General features: G+C 38.2%; 1 protein-coding gene across 4 annotated transcripts in view; it reads left to right on the top strand.

Moving 5' to 3' along the window:
* Positions 1–20,864, top strand: part of NFKB1 (nuclear factor kappa B subunit 1) — a 117,219-nt gene that overhangs the window by 15,388 nt on the left and 80,967 nt on the right. The window contains exons 2-4 of one of the 4 annotated variants that reach the window (XM_032860872.1): positions 7,890–7,935; positions 13,365–13,440; positions 17,277–17,317. In XM_032860872.1, coding sequence (XP_032716763.1) covers positions 7,897–7,935; positions 13,365–13,440; positions 17,277–17,317 — 156 coding nt within the window. In that variant the 5' untranslated portion in view covers positions 7,890–7,896. The remainder of the gene's footprint in view (positions 1–7,889; positions 7,936–13,364; positions 13,441–17,276; positions 17,318–20,864) is intronic. The other 3 variants (XM_032860854.1, XM_032860866.1, XM_032860860.1) reach the window with 3 other exon arrangements.

Raw genomic sequence — 20,864 nt, 5'->3', positions numbered from 1 at the left:
GTTCAACTAGGATACAACAGTGAGAATGGAAAGAGGGGGCAGATACACGAAATAATACAAGGAAGAAATCAGCAGGAATCAGTTATTAACTGAATATGTGTGAAATAAGGAGAGGGAAAGGAGAAAAAGGTGACAGAACTTTTGGCCCTGAGTACCTGAGACAATGATATATTGGCAGAAATTGGGAAGTCAAGAAGAGAGCCATTGCTGCAGGAATGATTAATTTGATTTCAGAGAGTTGAAATGAAGATTTTAGAGAATTGAAAGTACTAAAATTATTGTTTCTTAATGGTATCAGTGCTTAATGCTAGTAACAATGTATTAATACTTATATTTTGAAGGTTTTACAGTACTAATTTTATTTCTGTTTACATTACAGTATTTTTGGCTAATGTACTTGTTTCCTTTGTTTTATTAGGAACTGAATAAACAAATACAGTAAAAATGAGTACAGAATGTGGGGGTGGGGAATGGGTTCTGAATAGAACCCTAACAAAGAAAATATAATTACTGAATTGCCAAGATAACTAAACCACTCCGTACACACCCTCCATTTCCTGTGGTACTTACCATGTTGCATTACTTTTGCCTATATGTCTTCCTACTTACTAAACTGTTGCATTCGTTAGCTTTTGCTGTGTAAAAATTTACCACAAAGCTAATTAAAACACAAACATTTGTTATTTCCCTCAATTTGGTAGACTCTCTAGGTCATCTGGTCTGGGCTGGTTCTGCTGATCTTTGAAGTCTTTTGGTTGCTCATCTGATGCTGTTTGGTTTAGGGGGGTGTCCAGTAGGACCTCTCTGCTCCACAGGATCTCTGATTCTCCAGTGGGCTAGCTCATGCTTGTTCACATGGCAGCAATGTTCCAAGAGAGCAAGAATTGCTGTTGCAAGGCCCCTTTTGAAGCTGGCTTTTTTTTTTTTTAAAGACTATTTATTTGACAGACAGAGATCACAAGTACGCAGAGCAGAGGCAGCAGAGAGAGCGCCGAGGCAGGCAGAGAGGAGCGGGAAGCAGGCTCCCCGCTGAGCAGAGAGCCTGATGCAGGCTCAATCCCAGGACCGTGAGATCATGACCTAAGCCGAAGGCAGAGGCTTAACCCACTGAGCCACCCAGGTGCCCCTGAAGCCGGCGTTTAAAATTCACACTTCTCTCTTATTCTATTTGTCAGAGCAAGTTACAGGCCTGCTAAGATTCAAGGGTTGGAGAAGAAATAGATTTTACCTTTGGGTGGAATTGCAAAGAATGTTTGGTCATTGCTTTCAATCTACCACAACTGTGGGCCCTGGGAATACACTCTTGTATATTTTGCTGTCTTTGGAAACTGACACATAGTAAGTCTAAATATTTTTTTTCAGTGAATGACTAAATTAATGAAGGAAGGAATGCTTTCAAGGAATATTTCAATATACCTTAGTTTTAAAGATCTACATTCTTTTATTCTACCATTAGTGAGTATAGTGTTTTCTATGGACATGCTTTAGAAAGGGAGTCTCTTTATTCTTCTTCTATCCTTTGTGATTGAACAAAAGAGATATATATTTTTAAAGATTTTATTTGTCAGAGAGTGAGAAAGAGAGAGAGCACAAGCAGGGGGAGTGGCAGGCAGAGGGAGAAGCAAGTTCCCAATGGAGCAAGGAGCCTGACATGGGACTCGATCCCAGGACCCTGGGTCATGACCTAAGCCGAAGGCAGATGCTTAACCGACTGAGCCATCTAGGCCTCCCCAAAGGAGATATTTAAAACAAAACAAAATAAAAAGGAGCTATTGTTGTTCTGGTATTTTCACCTTCACATTTGACTATCGCAGGAAGAACTCACTTGAGTGCATTGTTGCAGTCCTATTCTGCTTTTTGGGCTATGCTCTGAGTGGACTAGCTCCAACCTGAACATGCGGGAGACCTGGAGCAAAAATGCTGGATTAGAATGAATTAAATTTTAAGTCAAGGGAAAAAAATCACATCTGCCTCTTAGGTAGATGAAGGAACCATAGTCTACAGAGTCAGATTGCCTAGCATTACTCTGTCAACCTCAGCCAATGACTTGCTGTCAGTAAACCTCGGTTTTCTCCTCTGGGACCATATTTCTCAGGAATATTGTGAAAATTAAGTGAAATGTGTAAAGCATGCTAGTGCTTCCTGATTCATTGGTAGTAATCGATGAAGTTTAGTTCTTTATACATGTGAACCAAAGTACTGTTATATGATGCTGTTTGGTTTAGGGGGGTGTCCAGTAGGACCTCTCTGCTCCACAGGATCTCTGATTCTCCAGTGGGCTAGCTCATGCTTGTTCATCAGGTTTCTCTTTCGTGGCATTACTGACATTTGGGGTCAGGTATTTCTTCATTGTAAAGGGTTGTCCTGTACGTTACAGGGTCTTTAGCAGCATCTCTAACCTCTACACACTAGATGCCAGTAACAGCTAATAATGTCTCCAGACATTGCCAAATGTCCCTAGTGACAAAATACGGAGACATTTGATTCAACAGTAATAAGGATAGAGATAAAGAGGGAATGTGGCAGTGTACCCATACATGTAGGATAGGAAAGAAAAGTACTTGATTCTTCTCAGGATGCCTAAAATACTTCCTGTCTGTATTACTTTTCCCATAACCTAACATAAACGAGTTTATTATGCTCTAACAAAATGCTTAACGTTTACTGTGTGCCAATGACTATGCTAATATGCTTTACATGAGTTAACAGTTGGAGGTGGTGTATGTATCTGCCCTCTCTATTGGATTGGCATTCCATCGTGGACAGGGACCTGTACCAGCTCCAGCCATGATGTGTTTGTACTTCTGAGGGAGCTATTTTCTCTGTTGGTCACATTGGTAGCATTGCACCCAAGTAAAGCATTAAGGAGCTGAAAATGGGTAGAGGTGTGGAAAACATGGAAAATGAGTTTATACGAATCTAAATGTAGTAGATTACAAATACTGATTTTTTTAAAAAAAAACTTTTAATAAATAGCTATTTTGTGAAAAGTAACCATTCACGTTTCTTTCATCATCACTAAACTCACATATCAGAAGAAAGTTGTAAATAAATAGCCCCTTTAAAGTCAAATTTTTTCTGTTATATTTATTTGAAGAGGATTCCAGTAGTGCTTAGAAACTGCTCACTCATTCATACTTCATGTGTGATTCACTATGTCATTAATTGTTAAAGATGTTGGAGTTAAACTTTTAAGTTCAGCACAGTGTTTTTCTTTTTTCCTAAAAACATGTATTTCTAATTACATAAATGAGTTAGAAAATTAAAACATAGGAACGTATAACTTAGGTAGTAATAATCTCCATGTCACTATATATAGATAAGAATTATTCTTTTTTTATTATTTTTATTAACATATAATGTATTATTAGCCCCAGCGGTACAGGTCTGTGAATCATCAGGCTTACACATTCCACAGCACTCACCATAACGCATACCCTCCCCAATGTCCGTAACCCACCACCCTCTCCCTACTCCCCCACACCCCAGCAACTCTCAGTTTGTTTTTGAGATTAAGAGTCTATTATGGTTTGTCTCCCTCCCTGAATTATTCTCCTTAACAGCCACGTAATATGTATGGTAAGAGTGTAGCAATATTATAATTAATCTGTCATCAAAGGACATTTAGGTTGTTTCCAGTTTTTTGCAGCAATGCATATCCATGTACTAATTTTTTTTTTTGCACATTTGCTCATATAATTCTTTAGCACAGATTTCTGGAAGTGGGATTGTCAAATCAAAAGATAATCTCAGTTGAATGTTTCCCGTTATATGTAGTACACACGTGTGTAAACCTTACAGTACATTTCCTCTGAAAAATTCCTCTGTCTAGATAAATAGGCTTTATCTATATCAATTTATTATTCAACAGAGAAATGGTGAAAACTCACTGTCTTTCCTCTAATTTCATCTTCACTGCTATCTAGGTTGAGTTATTAAAATTATACCTAAGTGGTGTCTGTTATAGCTGAATATAATCTTGGAAATAGACCCTTATCTCTCTGATTCCCAACTGCATCCTCTGAATGGCACCTAAAATTCTGTTTTTTGAACTGCAGATTGTCAATGCGTTTGAAAAGCTTGTTTTTCTTTTTAATGAAATCTAATAGAACAAAAAGGGTATGTTTCCTTACAGCGGACCGTGATAAAAAAATGTGAATATATTTGATCCTAGAAAATTCCTCCACTTATAAGGAAGGAAGTGGCCTTGGTTGTGCTCCCTTCACTAAGAACTCTTTTTGCTGGCCTTTTGATGTCAGTGGTAAGATTGTCACAGATGTGCAGAAAATAATCCATTAGGCATTTCATGTAGAACTCGTCACATGTTTAGAACTTAGCCAGTTACATTATGCTTCTCAAGTGAGAAACACAAACAATCCCAGGAGAAGCTATTTTATTGCTACCTGGCTATATTTTCTATTTCTCTTTCCACAGTGTGAACATTTTCCTGAAAACCTCACCATTTGGGGAGAGAGATGCAGAGCTTAGGCCCATCTTCTCACTAGTCAACCCAGTATCTTCCTTTCTGTTTCAAGGTCCTTCCTCAAAAGCACAGAACTGTGTGAAGGGAAAGTGAGAGGAGGCTCAAGGAGCAGGGGGCCAGGAGGGGCTTTCCCTGGTCTTTCCTAATCCTTCAGTTCCAAAGGCTTAGTTGGTGTTTCAGAATTTTGAAATAAAACTTGCTTTTACAATTAATGCAAATATGACTCAGTGATTCACCCTTTCCAAAGAATTCTTGGTTTTTTTTGACATTTTATTTTTAAAATTATGAGCTAACATTGACATCACTCAGGGTTCCTGTTACCTCAGCTCCTCACGGTGAATTTAACTGCCTTACAAAGCCCGTAGAAGTTCAGATTTCAGTCACCACCTGGGTATCTCTTGGACTGTGATTGGGCTTTTAAAATCATGATCTTTTGACACACGTGTCTGCAAAAAGCCTGGGGAGGATGTTGGGAGGAAGACTATGTTTAATTGGGTAATTTGTCCAGTGCCTACAGTTTAGAGATTCTTGTTAAAGTTTTAACTACAATAAGGATCATGATAAGAACCCTGTTACAGTTAGAGTAGTTTTAGTTGAGTTTTTAAAATCAAAGTGAGGGCCACTGTATATTAAATCCATACATTCACAGATCAGGAAATGATCTACAGCTATATGTACATGTACACACACATATATATTCAAAGTCACAGGTACTCAATGGATTCTATCAGTTTAATAAGTCAATGGTCTTGCTTACATTAATGGAAAGCCTAAAGGCAAAAAGGAAATAAAAAAATCTTAATATTTGTCTTGGAAGCTTAGACTCCTGTGGTGTTCTAAGAATAAGGATTTTCCACATGGAATATTGTAACTGCCATTAACACTGCATTTCAGTGTAACACTGACTATTTTACTAGTATTCTCCAGGTAACTGAAAATTATGATGATGACTATTTAATATAGATATATGCCTAAGTACATATAAAAATCCAGGTTTACAGAGCGAGTTATGATTTGTTCTTTGAATGGGCATTTATTAGTCAACTAATCTACTCCAAGCTCAACAAAATTCTGCTGTTCTCAGAGGTTGATCCCATCAAAACCTCTATTTTACAGATGGGGAAACAGAGGCCGTAGTGAGTTTCATTGTATATCCAAAGTCACACACTCAGCAGTGGGAGAATGCTGGAATTTTGAATGACTTCATTCCTTTTTACTGTATCAGGGCAATTTTCCCTTTTTTTAAGCTACTTATCTTAATTGATTACAGTTATTTCTCGATCTTTAGCAGTTTTATGTTTTAGACAAATATTTCTTTCCACTCTGCATGGAGTTCTTATTTACTGGACACACTTTTTCCCTTCTGCTGAAGTTGGACCCTGCTCTGTATGCCACTAGCAACCCTCATGAGGCTTGCTCAGTCCTCGTCGGGCACCGAGGGCTCTGGCAGGAGAGGATTTCATGGGAAACCAGGCTCCTCTTTGGAGGATCTTGTCCTTACTGGAGATATATTTGTTAGGGTAAAGCTTAGCCTGTTTTTTTTTTTATATTTTTTATTAATATATAATGAATTATTTGCCCCGGGGTACAGGTCTGTGAATCATCAGACTTATACATTTCATAGCACTCACCACAGCACATACCCTCCCCAGTGTCCATAACCCAGCCACCCTCTCCACCTGCCGCCCAGCAATTCCTCAGTTTGTTTTGTAAGATTAGGAGTCTCTCAGGGTTTGTCTCCCTCCCCATCCCATCAGCCTGTTTTACTAGAGAAACCCAGCAATACACTAGGTCAAAGAACAAAGACACTTCTTCTTTCTCACACCACCACCAGTATTAGCTGCCATTCATCATCACCCATGTGGAAGAAGCTAGGTCTCCTTCACATCTAGGTTTTATCCAGCAGGAAAGAGAGAGAAGCACACAAACATGAAGGACACATGGGGAGGGCCTTAAGCCCAGACCTGGAAGAGGCACACGAATAGTTTTGACATTCCCCTGGTGAGCATTTTAGCAAGTGGCCATCCCTAATTCTGAGGAACTGTAGGGTAGAGTCTAGCTGAACAGTCACATTTCCAGCCACAACTATTACCATGCAAAAAGAGACAACAGATTTTGGTGTGCAGTTAACATTCCCACCCAGAATCCCAAGTGCTTTAAAGACTTCATGAAAGAAAAAAGAAAAAAGAAAAACTTGTCTCAGGAATGTTGTATACCTGAAATTAATGTAAAATCATGTGTCAACTATATTTCAGTAAAAAATAGAAGAAAAATTTACTTGGGGAATTAATATTTGCTTTCAGCCTTTTTTGTCCTTTAATCTTTCATGTAGAGAGATCTAAAATTTGATCTAGGTAACTTTAATAAAATCAGCCTAAATTTAAAGTAATGATAAGGATAGTTCTTAAGTAAGTAAGCCCAAGATGTTAAGTGATTTTTAGATAAATTTTTTATCTGGCCATGTGGTTTCTCACTTTTTTCAGGGTCTCCGGGTAGTCGAAGATTGCTAGGGCCTGCAATACATTGATATCTGGCTGGGATTGATTAAATCTGAGACTATAGCCTTGATAATAAGGACTCTTATAGTCTTTTCCTACCACTTTATTTTTTTTTTAAAGATTATTTGAGAGAGAGAGAGAGTACACATGGGTGTGCGAGTGAGGGGAAGGGCAGAGGGAGAGGGAGAATCTCAAGCAGATTCCACTGTGAGTGTGGAGCTCGGCACAGGGCTCGACCTCAGGACCCCTCATGACTGAGCTGAAACCAAGAGCCAGACACTTAACCGACTGAGCAGCCCAGGTGCCCTTCTCTACCACTTGGTTAAGGGTAGGAAATGACTTCCTGAAGTGGAACATGCTGGAGGGCAGAGCACCGCACACATTAGCTGTCCTCCCCTGGTGGTGTGCAGATCACTGACAGGCCCCTCTGACAGCAGGAAGACCCTCTCTGAGCTTCTCAACTTGAACTCTGAGTAGAAAGCTTGGGCACAGTTCTAGGACCATCACAGAATTCATGAAAGGCTGGAAAATAATCTACACGAAGCACTAAGACTGAATCCTCGAAGTCTAGGTGGTGACAAATAGAAGCGACCTCTAAGAATTGAATTATGTGTGCTTTCTATATAGAGGATGAAGATTGGTTTCACCAAACTCCAGGACACTGTTGTGAGCTTGCCCCAGTTTTGGATTGTACATATGGGGTAATTCCTTGATTGTGCAATTTTCCTGCTAGTAGATTCCAATTCCAAAAAGGAACTACTCTTCTAAGGTTGCTGTCCCCCCTTCAAAGATCTTTTAAAAAGGATATGTTTGGTGTTACTGGAATACTGTAGTTTACTCCTGCATGATGGAATTCTTAAGTGTCATTCCATTCTTATAGTTTGGTTTGGTTTTGTTTTGATGCACAGCTCCAGAATGGCAGAAGACGATACATATTTGGGAGCACATGACCAAGTAAGTATTATAATCTCACCGATAACTTTTTTATAAGTGGATTCATATTTTTAAATATACAGAGGCAGCAGTATTATTTATCAGGAAAACTCTAAAATTGGTAAAAATTTATTTTAAATTGTTTTTGCCGTTTCTCTGGCCCTCCATGTGAGGTCAGAGGGGACATGTCCTATAAAATGAGTAACTCAAATCCTCCTATCACACATACTATTGCATAAAAATTATATATGCTACAAGTCAAATGATAACTACCATTATTAGTTTCCTTAGGCTACTGTAACAGATGATCACAAACCAGATGGCTTAAAACAAACAAATAAACAAACAAATATATGGGGCGCCTGAGACATAGTCAGTTAAGCATATGCCTCTTGGTTTTGGCTCAGGTCATGATCTTGGGGTTGTAGGATCAAGCCCACATCAGGCTCTGTACTGGGTGTGGAGCCTGTTTGGGATACTCTCTCCCTCTCTCTCTCTGTGTCCTCCCCCTCTCCCTCTCTAAAAACAAAACAAAGCAAGCAGAAATATATTCTCCTACAGTTCTGGAGGCTAGGGATATCAAAATCCAAAATCAAGATGATGACAGGGTCGGTTACTTCTGTAAGTTCTGAAGGAGACTCTGTCCCAGGCCTCTCTCTCCTAGCCTGCCGTGGTTGCCAGCAATCCTCTGCACTCCTTGGCTCGTAGCTGGATTGCTCCTGCACGCCTACCTTCTTCCCTGTGTGTCTTCCTAGATCTCTGTATCCAAATCTCCCTCTCCTTTCCTCTCACAAAGTCCCCAGTCATTGGATTTAGGGTCCATCCTTCAGTATGACCTCATCTTGACTTGATTACATCCATGCAGACCTTATTTCTAAGTAAAGTTATGTACACAGGCACTGGGAGTTAGGATTTGAGTGTATCTTTTTGGGGGAAACACAAAATATTTTTTTAAAACTCATCTAACAATGAAGCAAATTAGTGTAATGAAAAGACCTCTGGCCTTAGAATTCAGATATCTTTATGTAGGTGCTGGCTGCTACTTATGAGCTCTTAAAACTTGAGGAATCACTTAGCCCCCCACATCCCACTTTTCTCATTTGCAAAACGGGAATTCTAGCCCCATACTCACAAGGGTGTTGAAAAGACTGAATGAATGTGTTTTGGGAACATAAAACTGTTCATTATAAATTCACTTTCAGTTATGAAGGGATATCAGTGTCTTTTTTTCCTTTTTCACCCAACTTTTTACCTTGAAAAATTTCAGGCCTAGAGAAATATTGAATAGTCCAACAGATCTTGGTAAATTATTAATATTTTGCTTCCTCCCCATCCTTCCCTCCCTCTCCCTCTGTCCTTTTCCCTCCCTCCCTCTGTGTGTGTATGTATATATACAGACACATACATACATACATACATACATATGTGTTTTATATACTTTATATTAGATGTATGTTAAATGAACCATTTGAAAGCAGCTTTCAGACTCTAGGGTAATTGTAATAACAATATTATATTTTTAACTAATGATTTTTAAGAAGTATTTAAAATATTGAGATTTATTTATTCATCAGCTATTTATTGAGGCACTACTATGTACCAGGACATTGGCTAAGAAGGACTACAAAACAAGTGATACAGCTGCCATTCTAATAGGAGGGACAGAAACATAGTTTCTATATGGTGATAAATGCTGTTGTAGTAATTTGCACAGAATGATCCAGAAATGTCCAAAGTGATCACTCTACTACCTGGGAGGGAAGGGCAGGGTTATGAAGGACTTTCCAGAGAAAGTCTATGTATGTTGTGATTTGGAATATGTAGTTTGCTAGACTAGATAAGGAGTGGGAATGCTGGGTACCAGGACACCCTGGCCCAAGACTCATAATTATTTCACATTAAAACTTGAGCAGCGGGTGCCTATGTGGCTCAGTGGGTTAAGCCTCTCTCTTCGGCTTAGGTCATGATCTCAGGGTCCTCGGATCGAGCCCCGCATCGAGCTCTCTGCTCAGCAGGGAGTCTGCTTCCTCCTCTCTCTCTCTGCCTGCCTCTCTGCCTACTTGTGATCTCTATCTCTGTCAAATAAATAAATAAAATCTTTTTAAAAAAAAAAAAAACTTTAGCAGCAACCACCTAAAAAATGGATTTTCCAAATTTACGCATGCAAACAATCAGTCAGGAAAATAAAACCAAAAGTGAAATACTTTTTAAAGTATCTGGTATCACTTCTTCAAATAAAATAAACTTGTGCAGCATTCACTACTCTTGATAATGTTCTGATTTATTTAGAAAGAATGAGTAGGCATTGCTTTTCACATTAAGATGCTCCTTTTGAATTTTATTGTACAAATGGTGATATAGGATCAGTCTAGGAACATTTTCTTTGATTACAGCAGAAAAGATATTGGCTACTCATTTACCTTTTCACTTTTAATATGCTATCTCTAACATTGGAAGGCAAACTCTAACCAGCATTAGGGCTGTTCTGCTTGGTTTTAGATCATGCTTTCCTGTCTATACACAGGAAATCTTATCAACAAGAGATGGTCCTTTATGCCACACAAAAGTAAGACCTGCTGAAAACATTCATTTTGAGAGTTTTTCTTATGTGGGCACTTTTGTGATCATCAGCAACAGATGGGGTACGATCTGATATTTCCATTTTTGAGGCAAGAGATTCTTGAAGTAGGTGGGTTTTTTTTTTCCCTTGTCTCAAGCTTAACGGTATGTATTTCCTGAGGCATTCATGTCCTCAGTGAAATATCCCGCGTGTTTTAATGTATTCGGAATTTGCTCTCCGACTGTGACCTAAAGCACACAGCAAGCTGCAGCTCACAACGCGGCTTCTGTCTGCCTCATCTGAAGTGGAGTGTGCGCCTTGCTCCCAAGACCAGTGCTCTGCTCTCTACTAGGTTAGTTTGGCCCCTCCGCCTGCCACAGGACCAGAGAGAAGACGTTTTCTGGCCAGGTCGTCTCTCTTGTTCTGAGACCGACCGGCCAATACTCTCTGTAAGGTAGGGCCCATTTTTTAAGATAGCATGGGGTTTTTTTTTTGTTTTTCTGTTTTTTCTAAAGATTTTATTTATTTATTTGACAGACAGAGATCACAAGTAGGCAGAGAGAGAGGAAGGGAAGCAGGCTCCCTACTGAGCAGAGAGCCCGACACAGGGCTTGATCCCAGGACCCTGAGATCATGACCTGAGCGGAAGGGAGAGGCTCCAACCCACTAGGCCACCCAGGGGCCCTGATAGCATGTTTTTTTTGATTCCTATTATTTTCTTTCCAGCGAACAACAAATAGCATAGATAAACTTTACTCGTAAGCACTGAAGTGGAGCAGATTTACTGTTCCTCAATTGAATTATTTGCATACCTCACAGCTGGATCTGAAATGTTCTTTATTTAAACACCATGTTTCTTACTCTTGATTTAACTGGGCATGCTAGGCTCATAGGTCCCAGGAACCTCCAATAATATACTAATAAAAAAAAAAAAGGAGGGGTGCCTGGGTGGATCAGTCAGTTGAGCATCTGCCTTCAGCTCAAGCATCAGCCTTCAGCTCAGGCCATGATCCTAGGCTTCTGGGATCGACCCTGCATCAGGCTCCCTGCTCAGTGAGGAGTCTGCTTCTCCGTCTCCCTCTGCCCCTCCCCCCAGCTTGTACATGCTCTCTTGCTTGCTCACTCACTCTCTCTCAAATAAATAAATAAATAAATATCTTTTAAAAAAGAAGGAGTAAATTGTAATGCTGGTTTTTCTTGTTGTTTAACACCAGCTTACTAACTAGTGTATCATAAAGAATGAAATACGGTTGGTTTTATGTGCGGTCCACAGACGTTACAAACAGATGACTTATTTAGATTGAAACAAATATTAAGCTCAGAAATACGAATTTTAAGTCCTGAATAAACTAATTGTAAAGGAAATTTCCTCTTGGGATAGGTAATTATTAGTGACTTATCAAGATAGAATACATAATTCAATCAACACATATCACTTACCCACTGTGTTAGTTCTCTGTTGTTACTGTATCCAATTACCACCCACTTAGTGACTTAAAACAACACAAATTTATTCTCTTACAGTCTGAATGTCAGAAGTCTAAAATCCAGGTGTTCGCAGGGCTGCGTTCCTTCTGGAGTCTTTCTTGTCCTTGCTTCTTTGAGCTTCTAGAGGCAGCCTACATTCCTTGGCCCGTCACCCCTTCATCACATTAACTTCTTTTTTCCAGTCATACCTTCTACTGTACACTTTGATCTCCTCCATCCCTCTTACTGGGCCCACTTAGATAATTCAGGATTATCTCTCTATGTTCATATGAGAGAGAGAGCATGAGCAGTGGGGACTGGCAGAGGGGTGGGGACTGGCAGAGGGATAGGGACAAGCAGAACTCCGCAGTGAGCAGGGAGCCCGATGCGGGGCTCAGTCCCAGGGCCCTGAGATCATGACCTGAGTGGAAGTCACTCAACAGACCAAGCTACCCAGGCACTTCTATGTTCATATTCTTAACTTAATAACATCTGCAAAATTATTTTTTCTCTATGAGATAGCATTTGCAGGTTCTGGGGATTAGAATGTAGTTGTCTTAGTGGGGAGGGTGCATTATCCAGCCTGTCACACCCACCAAATTCCAGGTATTTTGCATTGTGCTAGGTAAGTAAAGGTAGAAAAAAAAAAAGTGAGGGAGCTCTGTTCTCAGTCGTATCTGCTGCTTAGACTGAAAGTTATATTTTCAATTCTTTTGTAAATCGCTCCAGGGCTATTGCCTAATTCTTAAAGGTCTTGAAGTTGTATGGCTAGAGTATGCATTTCTTTACCATCATAAAAGAAATATTTCTAGGATTTCTAGGACTATATTCCTATGCTCATATTTTTGAGAGTACAGCTTTAAATCATTTATTAAAAAAAAATTAAGGATTGGGGCGCCTGGGTGGCTTAGTGGGTTAAAGCCTCTGTCTTCGGCTCAGGTCATGATCTCCGGGTCCTGGGATCGAGCCCCTCATCGGGCTCTCTGCTCAGCGGGGGGCCTGCTTCCCCCCCCCCTCTCTGCCTGCCTCTCTGCCTACTTGTGATCTCTCTTTCTTTGTCAAATAAATAAATAAAATCTTTTAAAAAATATATTAAGGATCCACTCTGCAATAAATAGACACTGGGACCTAAAGAAATACTAATAAGCAAGCTACACCGGGTGCTGGCCTCTCTGGACTTTATAGTTAGGTCATTTTTCTCAAATCCCTTTGTCACATAAACATGGCCCAAACATGTAAAGTTCTGTATACATGAGAATTTTGCTAGGTCTCATGAAAGTGTTTTTAAAATCCTGATTTGAAATATTTCCAGATATTTTTTTGCTTTGGTTATCCAATAATTGTTTTAGGTGTTCCAACTTCAAATATTTAATACAATGTTGGAAAAATAAGGACTGAATTATTTAAATTTTCCTTTTTACAGATGTTTCCTTTGGATTCTTTGTCCCATACAATATTTAACCCAGAATTATTTCAACCAGACATGCCACTACCTACAGGTAAGAAACCTCTTCATTCCTGTTATCCTGTCATTTATTTTGCTTTTGCTTTTTTTTTTTTAATTCAAGATTTGCTAATAGCTTCTTTTAGACAGTCAGTAAGACTCCTAGAAAGGAAATGGTGATATATGTTTTAAAAACCCAACTGTCACTAGACTTGTTGGAACTATTTTTGCACAAACATGTTCCACCCCACTTACCCGTTGTCTGACTTAAACAGTTGTTAGTCATATCTGTGAGGATGGCTTGGAAGGACTTTTTTTCTGGTAGCATTTTCCTTTTCACCAAGTCTTAATAGCTGTTGATTCTGTACAACTCCTCTTTCCTTTATCCCAGATGCACATGAGGTACTCTCCACTTCTCAGATCTATTCCCCAAACATTTATGTGTCTGTTGGGTGCCATCCACGATGCCAGGCTCTGGGGAAACAAAGTTTATAAAAGTTTACAAAATCGTAAACATCATCTCAGTAGAAAAATCATCTTTTTAAAAAGATTTTGGCTTCACATTCTGACATTGGATAAAACTTGTGATAATCATCCTTCCTTCTAACATGACTATGTTTTACCATTGACAAATTGTTGAATCTTATATGAATAGTTTTAAAAATCAGCTCATTTAATCTCTTTTTATTTATTGATTTGTATGTAAGCTTTGTGTGATGTCTCTTTTTATGTGCTCCTCATATCACCAGTGGGACTTAACATATGCTCCCAAGCAGATTGAGTAAATTTTGTAAGGTGTATATAGAACAGAGAGTTTTGTATTGGGGGCATCTGGCTGGCTCAGTTAGTAGAGCACATGACTCTTGATCCCAGGGTTGTGAGTTTGAACCCCATGTTGGGTGTAGAGATTACTTAAAAAAAAAAAATATTAATAAAACAAACAACAGCAACAACAAAAAACAAAAAAACCTAGAGACTTTTGTAATCACCGAAGTGGACATCAGCTATTCTATTTACCGTGGACTTGGGTTGTCCTCATTGAAAGACTTCATCCAGTTAAGATCGTTCTCGCTTAAAATTATTATTGTTACTATGGTGCACACTTTTCATTTTTTAAATCAAAAATGAAATGATCTTTTTTTTAATCTCTATTACGTATATCTAGGAATACTTGGGATGGAAAAAATAAATCTGCTCTATGTTCCCCTTCCTAGCAGAAGTCGTACTGCTGAGGGCTGTCTCGCTTTACCCCACAAAGGGTATTTTGTAGGCTGCCGTGAAGTGCTGTGAATTCTGAGCTGTAGGTCAACTTCCTGTGAACAAGTAGAGATCTTGGTATCTTCTGCATTTCCTGTGAACTTTTTATTCTGGGGTTCAAAGTTCTTTCTTAGTATCAGTGCTTTATTGAAAGCCTAGGAACTTGGTTCTGCCCCTGGAAAACATAAACATTTCCATTTAACGCTTTGTAAAGGCCAAACAGTACCCTGAGTAGATGCTTTCTTAATGTTTTTATTTCATCACGTTTATGGAGGTTGAAAAATCTCCGTAAATATGAGGTGGTCAGAGCTTCATGTTGTAGAAATTATTTTGCCATAGTATTAGAAAAACTCTTAAAATTATACCTCAAAATCTCATATCCCCGTTATTACCTCATCATGTTTATGTTATGTTTTTCCCTCTCTGTTGCAGTGGCATAGTCCAGTTTTTATGATCCAAGATTTATGGATGTTTTATTCACATTTTAAAAGGGTAGAGAGGTTATGTAGACCGATATTAACTTGTAATTCTTATATGGGCTGTTGTATCTTCTTGAAATCTGAAACTATTAGTTCTACTACTTCTTGAAAACTCTCTGTGATAATGTACAACTTTTAGGTCTATAATGTTATGTGTAAGTTAAATTTTTCTACATAGTGGGATGTTACTTCATGGCATAGAAATGTGGCCAAAAGAAAATTGGCATTAAAATGAATACATGCATATCAAATCTAGTTTTCTAGTTGATTTAACTTTTGAGTGTGTTCCCTAAAAGAGAAAAATGGCCCCATTTAATTAATAAAATTCCCAAACCTTGGAATTTCACATACTTAAAGGAAATTAAGCCATATAGCAAAAATAATAAACCTTCAAAGTATTTTTAGAAGAGTTAATAAGTGATAGATTGAAATTTAATGTAAATGTGACCTAACTCTTCTGTATTTTCCATGACATACAAAGGTTACTTTTTTAGAAGTCTCTCTTTTTGATTTAGCTTTGTAGAGGGAATATTTTTATGAGTAGATTGGTTACCTTATCACACAAGCTGTATTAGTAGCATGAAAATATTTCTATTTCTAAGCAATTTTATCTCCTTATCAAAAATTAAGTCCTAGCCATTTTTTGGAAAATTTTTAAATTGCAGCTTTTTTCCTAAAAGTATTTTAAGGTATCCAGGATAAATTTCATATAGATAAGAGAAGATAATTTTCTTAAATTAATACTGCATTGGCCAGTCACTACCCATTTTTCCTTTCCTTGTGTATGTTTTGCTTCAAATTTAGTCATTTTTTAACTGACTTCCCTATAAATTTCTTGCATAGTAACAGGAAATAATTATACCTTTGTTTCCTCCAGTTCTCTAGCCTTATCCTGATTTATCATGACACGGAGAAGATAAAAATAAATTCTCTCTTAAGTTATAGTTTATTTTTTAATTTCAAAATGAAGGTTTAAATCTTCATAAACTTGTTTATCCAAAATATTATGAATTTCTGTTCTCTAAAAGAATAAACTTCTGGCTAAGAGACTGTAGCGACTGAAATGAACACAGAACCATTCTCCTAGAATTTTGTTGGTATCAGACATCCTAATTTACAGTCAAATGAGTGAGAAACACCGTATGCCTCTGTTACAGAGCTGTAGGTTATTAGACTATTAGCATAAAAACCAGCTGGGGAGCTTAGGGACTTTCTCATATCGAACAATTTGATTTTATCCTACCAGAGGTTCTGATTTGCCTTTGATTTTTCCATAGTCAGATATAGTCAGGGTATGGATTAAGCTTCTAGTCTTCTTTATGTTCTTGCAATAATTTATTGAAATGCACCTGTCTTCAGTTAAATTATTTTCAAAAAGGATTTTCTAAAATGCCTGTGCTGTTTTAGAGGAGTTGATGTGAAAGTATTCAGTATTCGGAAATTGTACACAAACATCAAAAGCTATGAATTAGCAAGAAAAGTCCACCAGACTTTTGGTCTGATAGACCAGATGAAATTTGGGAGGGCAGGGGAGGCAGCCTAGCCAGCTGGGGAATGAAGGCGGCACGTGGGGATTCAAATAAGGGAAAGGAACTGAACACTGAGTTCAGGAAGAAGGGCAGGTAGCCTGAGATCACTCTGTGTGTTTCACACATGTGGATGCCCACTCCATCTCTTCTACTTTCACATGAGGCACATTCTCTTTGAGGAATGGAAGTCAGTGTCTAATGATGTGAAAGCAAAAGGAAATGTCATGGTGCCCAGGATATGGTTGCTGCTTTTAATTGGTATTTGTGTCATTTTCAAAATGCTTTGTTAGTAGTCAAGATTGTGAAGGCTGTTGACCTCTTCATCCTTGCCAGACAGACATCACACCTTTTCTTGGATCATGCAATGTGCTATCACCATTCAACAAGTGTTTATTTATCATGGTTCTCTAAAGGCATAAAACTGTTATTAAAAATAAATTTGCTAGTCAAATGAGGAAGTTAGATTATATCGGTATGGAATATTAGCTAAAAAATGAATTTGAAACCTCTACTTAAAAACATAATTTCAGGGTTGTTTTTTTTTTTTTAATTTGCTTTATATCTTGTAGCCAATTTGAGAAACCTCACAATTTCTTTTGCTTTCTGTTTGTTGTTTTTGCTTTTAGCAGATGGTCCATACCTTCAAATATTAGAGCAACCTAAACAGGTAAGAGTTAAAGGGATGGGACTTTGTCTTTAAATGTGAGATCCATAAGTCTCATATTCATATCTCAAGTACTGAATAAAATGACAAGTGAATTTTACGAAGGGGGTAGCTTATCTAGAAATGCAGCAGCCTGCCAAATTATCTGATAACTTCATTTGTCTACTTCACATTCTTCCAAGTGTCCTGAGCCTCAGTAGTAGTTCTGTAAAACCTAGATGATTATAGATCTTTGCTATCTCACTATCTCCACCATCTCTGCATAGCAGGCCACTCCTAGGAAAGGCAGAGGTTGTCTCCATTCATTTCCATTTATAAGGAAACGGCCATCCATGCAGTTCGTATACACTAATGTACACCCATCAACTCTGTTCCTGCACAACTCTGTTCTTCACCTTCCTCCTTCCTTTAGAAGTTCCAGCCTGTTTTGTTTTTTCTTTGGAGCATGTGACCTAAGATTTTAAGTACCAGTGGGTGTAGATAATGTATTAAGAGGGACAATTGAGTCCTTGTCCCTCTGGTGTTAACCTGAGACTCACCCCCGTTGGAGACTGAAGAGGAGTATTTTATTTTGTCAGGTTCTTCCTCTTACCACTAATTTTGTCGGGGATGCCTGGGAATTGAAGTGGCTTCCTCACCATGCCCCGACCGTGTGCATAAATATTTACTGGAAATTAGATGAGACCATTTTTATGAAAGAGGAGGGAAGAGAATCTTCATGCTTCTCTTAGAGGGTATGGGGAGAACTGAATTATTAGGGGATTTTTAGACTGGTACAAGTCCCCACAGAATGAGGACAGAGTAAGTAGATCTCTGAATGGATGTGTTTACCACACTTGATGAGACTGGAGATGCATATACCTGCTGTCTTGCACTTACTACCCAAAACATTTCTTAATGTTTCTAGTAGCTCAGTAGAGTGAGGGTAACACTTCTGCTTTGTGTAACACTGAACCAGTGCTAACTAGGTCAAGAACTTAAATAAAGCATCCATCCATTGTGGTTACTGCAATTGTGATATGTGTTCAGATTTCGGTTAGAATTTAAAGGATAGAACTATCTTAACTATCATTATAGGGCTGAACCGAGATAAAAAGCTTTCAATGCGGAGAATGCCACGTGAGACTTCGGACATTGTTCTGGTCACTTGCGGTAGCAGACCCACTCCATGGGCTGCCAGCAGGACTTGCTTTGCCTTACCTCCATGTCCAGTTCTTTAGTGTGACTTCTCACAAGATGTAGCCATTTTCTCAAAGACCCTCCCGGTGCAAGTTTATCTCCTGGAAGCCTGTGCAGTGGTCTGGCCTCCTGGAAAATTCCCTAACTTGCAAAATCTGCATTAACTCATGAGAATGAGACATCAAACCCAAATCTATTGTCTCTGCATACCAGACAAAGCATGTTTTTCAAATATCTATTTTCATAAGCATAAATAATAAGAATTTTTAAATGCAGTTCCCTATTATGGGTCCAACAATCATAAGGAAAAATTGACACCTATGATTTATCTAAAGGACTGTGTTCCAAAATTCAAGATTTAATTCACTACGCACAGATATCTAAAAGCTCACCTGAGTAACACAATGTGTTTGTTTACCAAGCTGATGTTATTTTGATGTCTGACTCCAGTGAAAGTAAAAAAGATTGCATTCAAGTCAGACTTTCTGACCGGATGAATGTAGCCCTTGCCTTTGAGGTTGATGACTCATCGTAAGCAAATGGAGTTACTAAAATGAATGGCTGTGGATCGACAAACCTCTAATCTCAAAAATTTAGAATCAGAAACACATTTCGACTATACATGTGAAGACATCCTATCTTCCTGAAAAAAATGTAATAAATTTCCATCCTCAGGTTAAAAATTCCTATGCACAGAAGTTTAGATCCTCTTATGCAACCATGAATGCTACCTATTGTTTTTCAAACTGTTTGCAAGCTATTGAGACATTTCTCTTTCCTCATATTTCATTTGACATGACTCCTAATAAGATATAAAAGTATATGTGTGTATATTTTTCCACCTGCCTAAAGGAATTTTGTGATTAAAGATAATGAATGACTTTATTAAATTTTTTCATTAAAAAAACTTTAAATAAAAGTTAGAAAAATACTTTTTCTTGCCACAATTTTCCCCAGCTCTGACAGAGATGAGTCATGGCGTAGACAACTAATCTTTAGAATATCCAGTTCTGTCACGTATTATTCAGTGCTAATTATCTAATGCTTTTTAAAAAAACTGAGGTTGTATTTAAGTAGATTAGCAGTCAGTAAATCTCTGTCTTTATGGTTAGTCAGTTCTGGAGGCTTCTGTAACACATGCTGCTGCTTTTTCATGCTATTCGAAATTTCATTCAATTATTAAAAATAAACCAACAGCCCTTGTCTATAAAAGGTGTAGGGCTGAATTTATAACTTATTTTTTGGTTTGGATTTGGTGAGAAACAAAAGAGAGGAATTGCTCCTCATGACTAACCTCACCTCAAAAGGTTTCCCTGGTATTAGGTCTGAATTCTCCTGAGGAGTCATATGCAGAAGTTGTTTTAAGTCCCAGGTTATTGAGTTGATCATATGCTCTAGATCTGTGTATGACTTGAGGAACTTTCCCACAGTAGGCAATTTACTTACTCATCCTGTGAAATATGCTTTAGGACCAATCCTCTTTGGAAATCAGAAAGTTCTCAGAAAATATAGGGAGGTTCCAGACACTTACCAGAGGTTTAAATTAGTTTAGGGCCCCTGGACCACATAGAATATTTTCCAAGACCCTATGATGAATAATGAAATGTCGTGCAATCTAAGGAGGGCAAGAATTTTTACATTGAGCCACGACTTAAAACTGTTAAAACCTTTGCGTTTGCCAGGCTTTGCAACTGTTATGAGTATGGAAAGTAGAAAGCCCCGACTGTCAGGTAGTGGGTGTGTGGAGCTCCTGATGGCCTAGTGATCTAGCACTGTTTATATGAAATCAATCCCACTATAAAAATAAATGGAAGGTGAGGCTGTTCCTTCAAGTATATTAAGGTATTTGAAAAGGATTTTAAAAAAGAAAAACTGGTTAAATTTAAACTATAATACCAACATACTGATTGACAGCTGTATAAAGTTGAGTCTTTCAGGAAAAACATCAAAACCTCCCTCAATATTAAGCTTCCTTAATGTCAGATACATTTTCATAGTATCCCTTGCTGCTTCATTCTTGGTATACAAATAGGTACAGTTATCACTGTTAGCTTTGCAAAGCATAAAATGCTAGAACTGGAATAGACCTTACAGATGGTCTTGTCTAATCTTCTCATCTGTATAGATTAAACAACAACAACAACAACAACATGGAACTTTGGTGTTCATCAGCCCACAGTAGTTCACATGGTTCAAAGCTTCCAGCCATCTCTTCACTGATTTGCTACATCTATAGAATTCTTGGGTTAAGAATATTGAAAGGGATTATCTGGTTTTGGATTACTCAGGTCAGTTAACATACCAAGCCTGAGCTTGATAGTATCAATAATCGTAAGATCCGAAATCTTCTCAACTTTAGCAGAGTATGTTC

The sequence above is a fragment of the Lontra canadensis genome, unplaced genomic scaffold (assembly GCF_010015895.1).
Source record: "Lontra canadensis isolate GAN:19392208 unplaced genomic scaffold, GSC_riverotter_1.0 scaffold1, whole genome shotgun sequence".
NCBI lineage: Eukaryota > Metazoa > Chordata > Mammalia > Carnivora > Mustelidae > Lontra > Lontra canadensis.
This window is presented reverse-complemented; position numbering and strand designations above follow the sequence as displayed.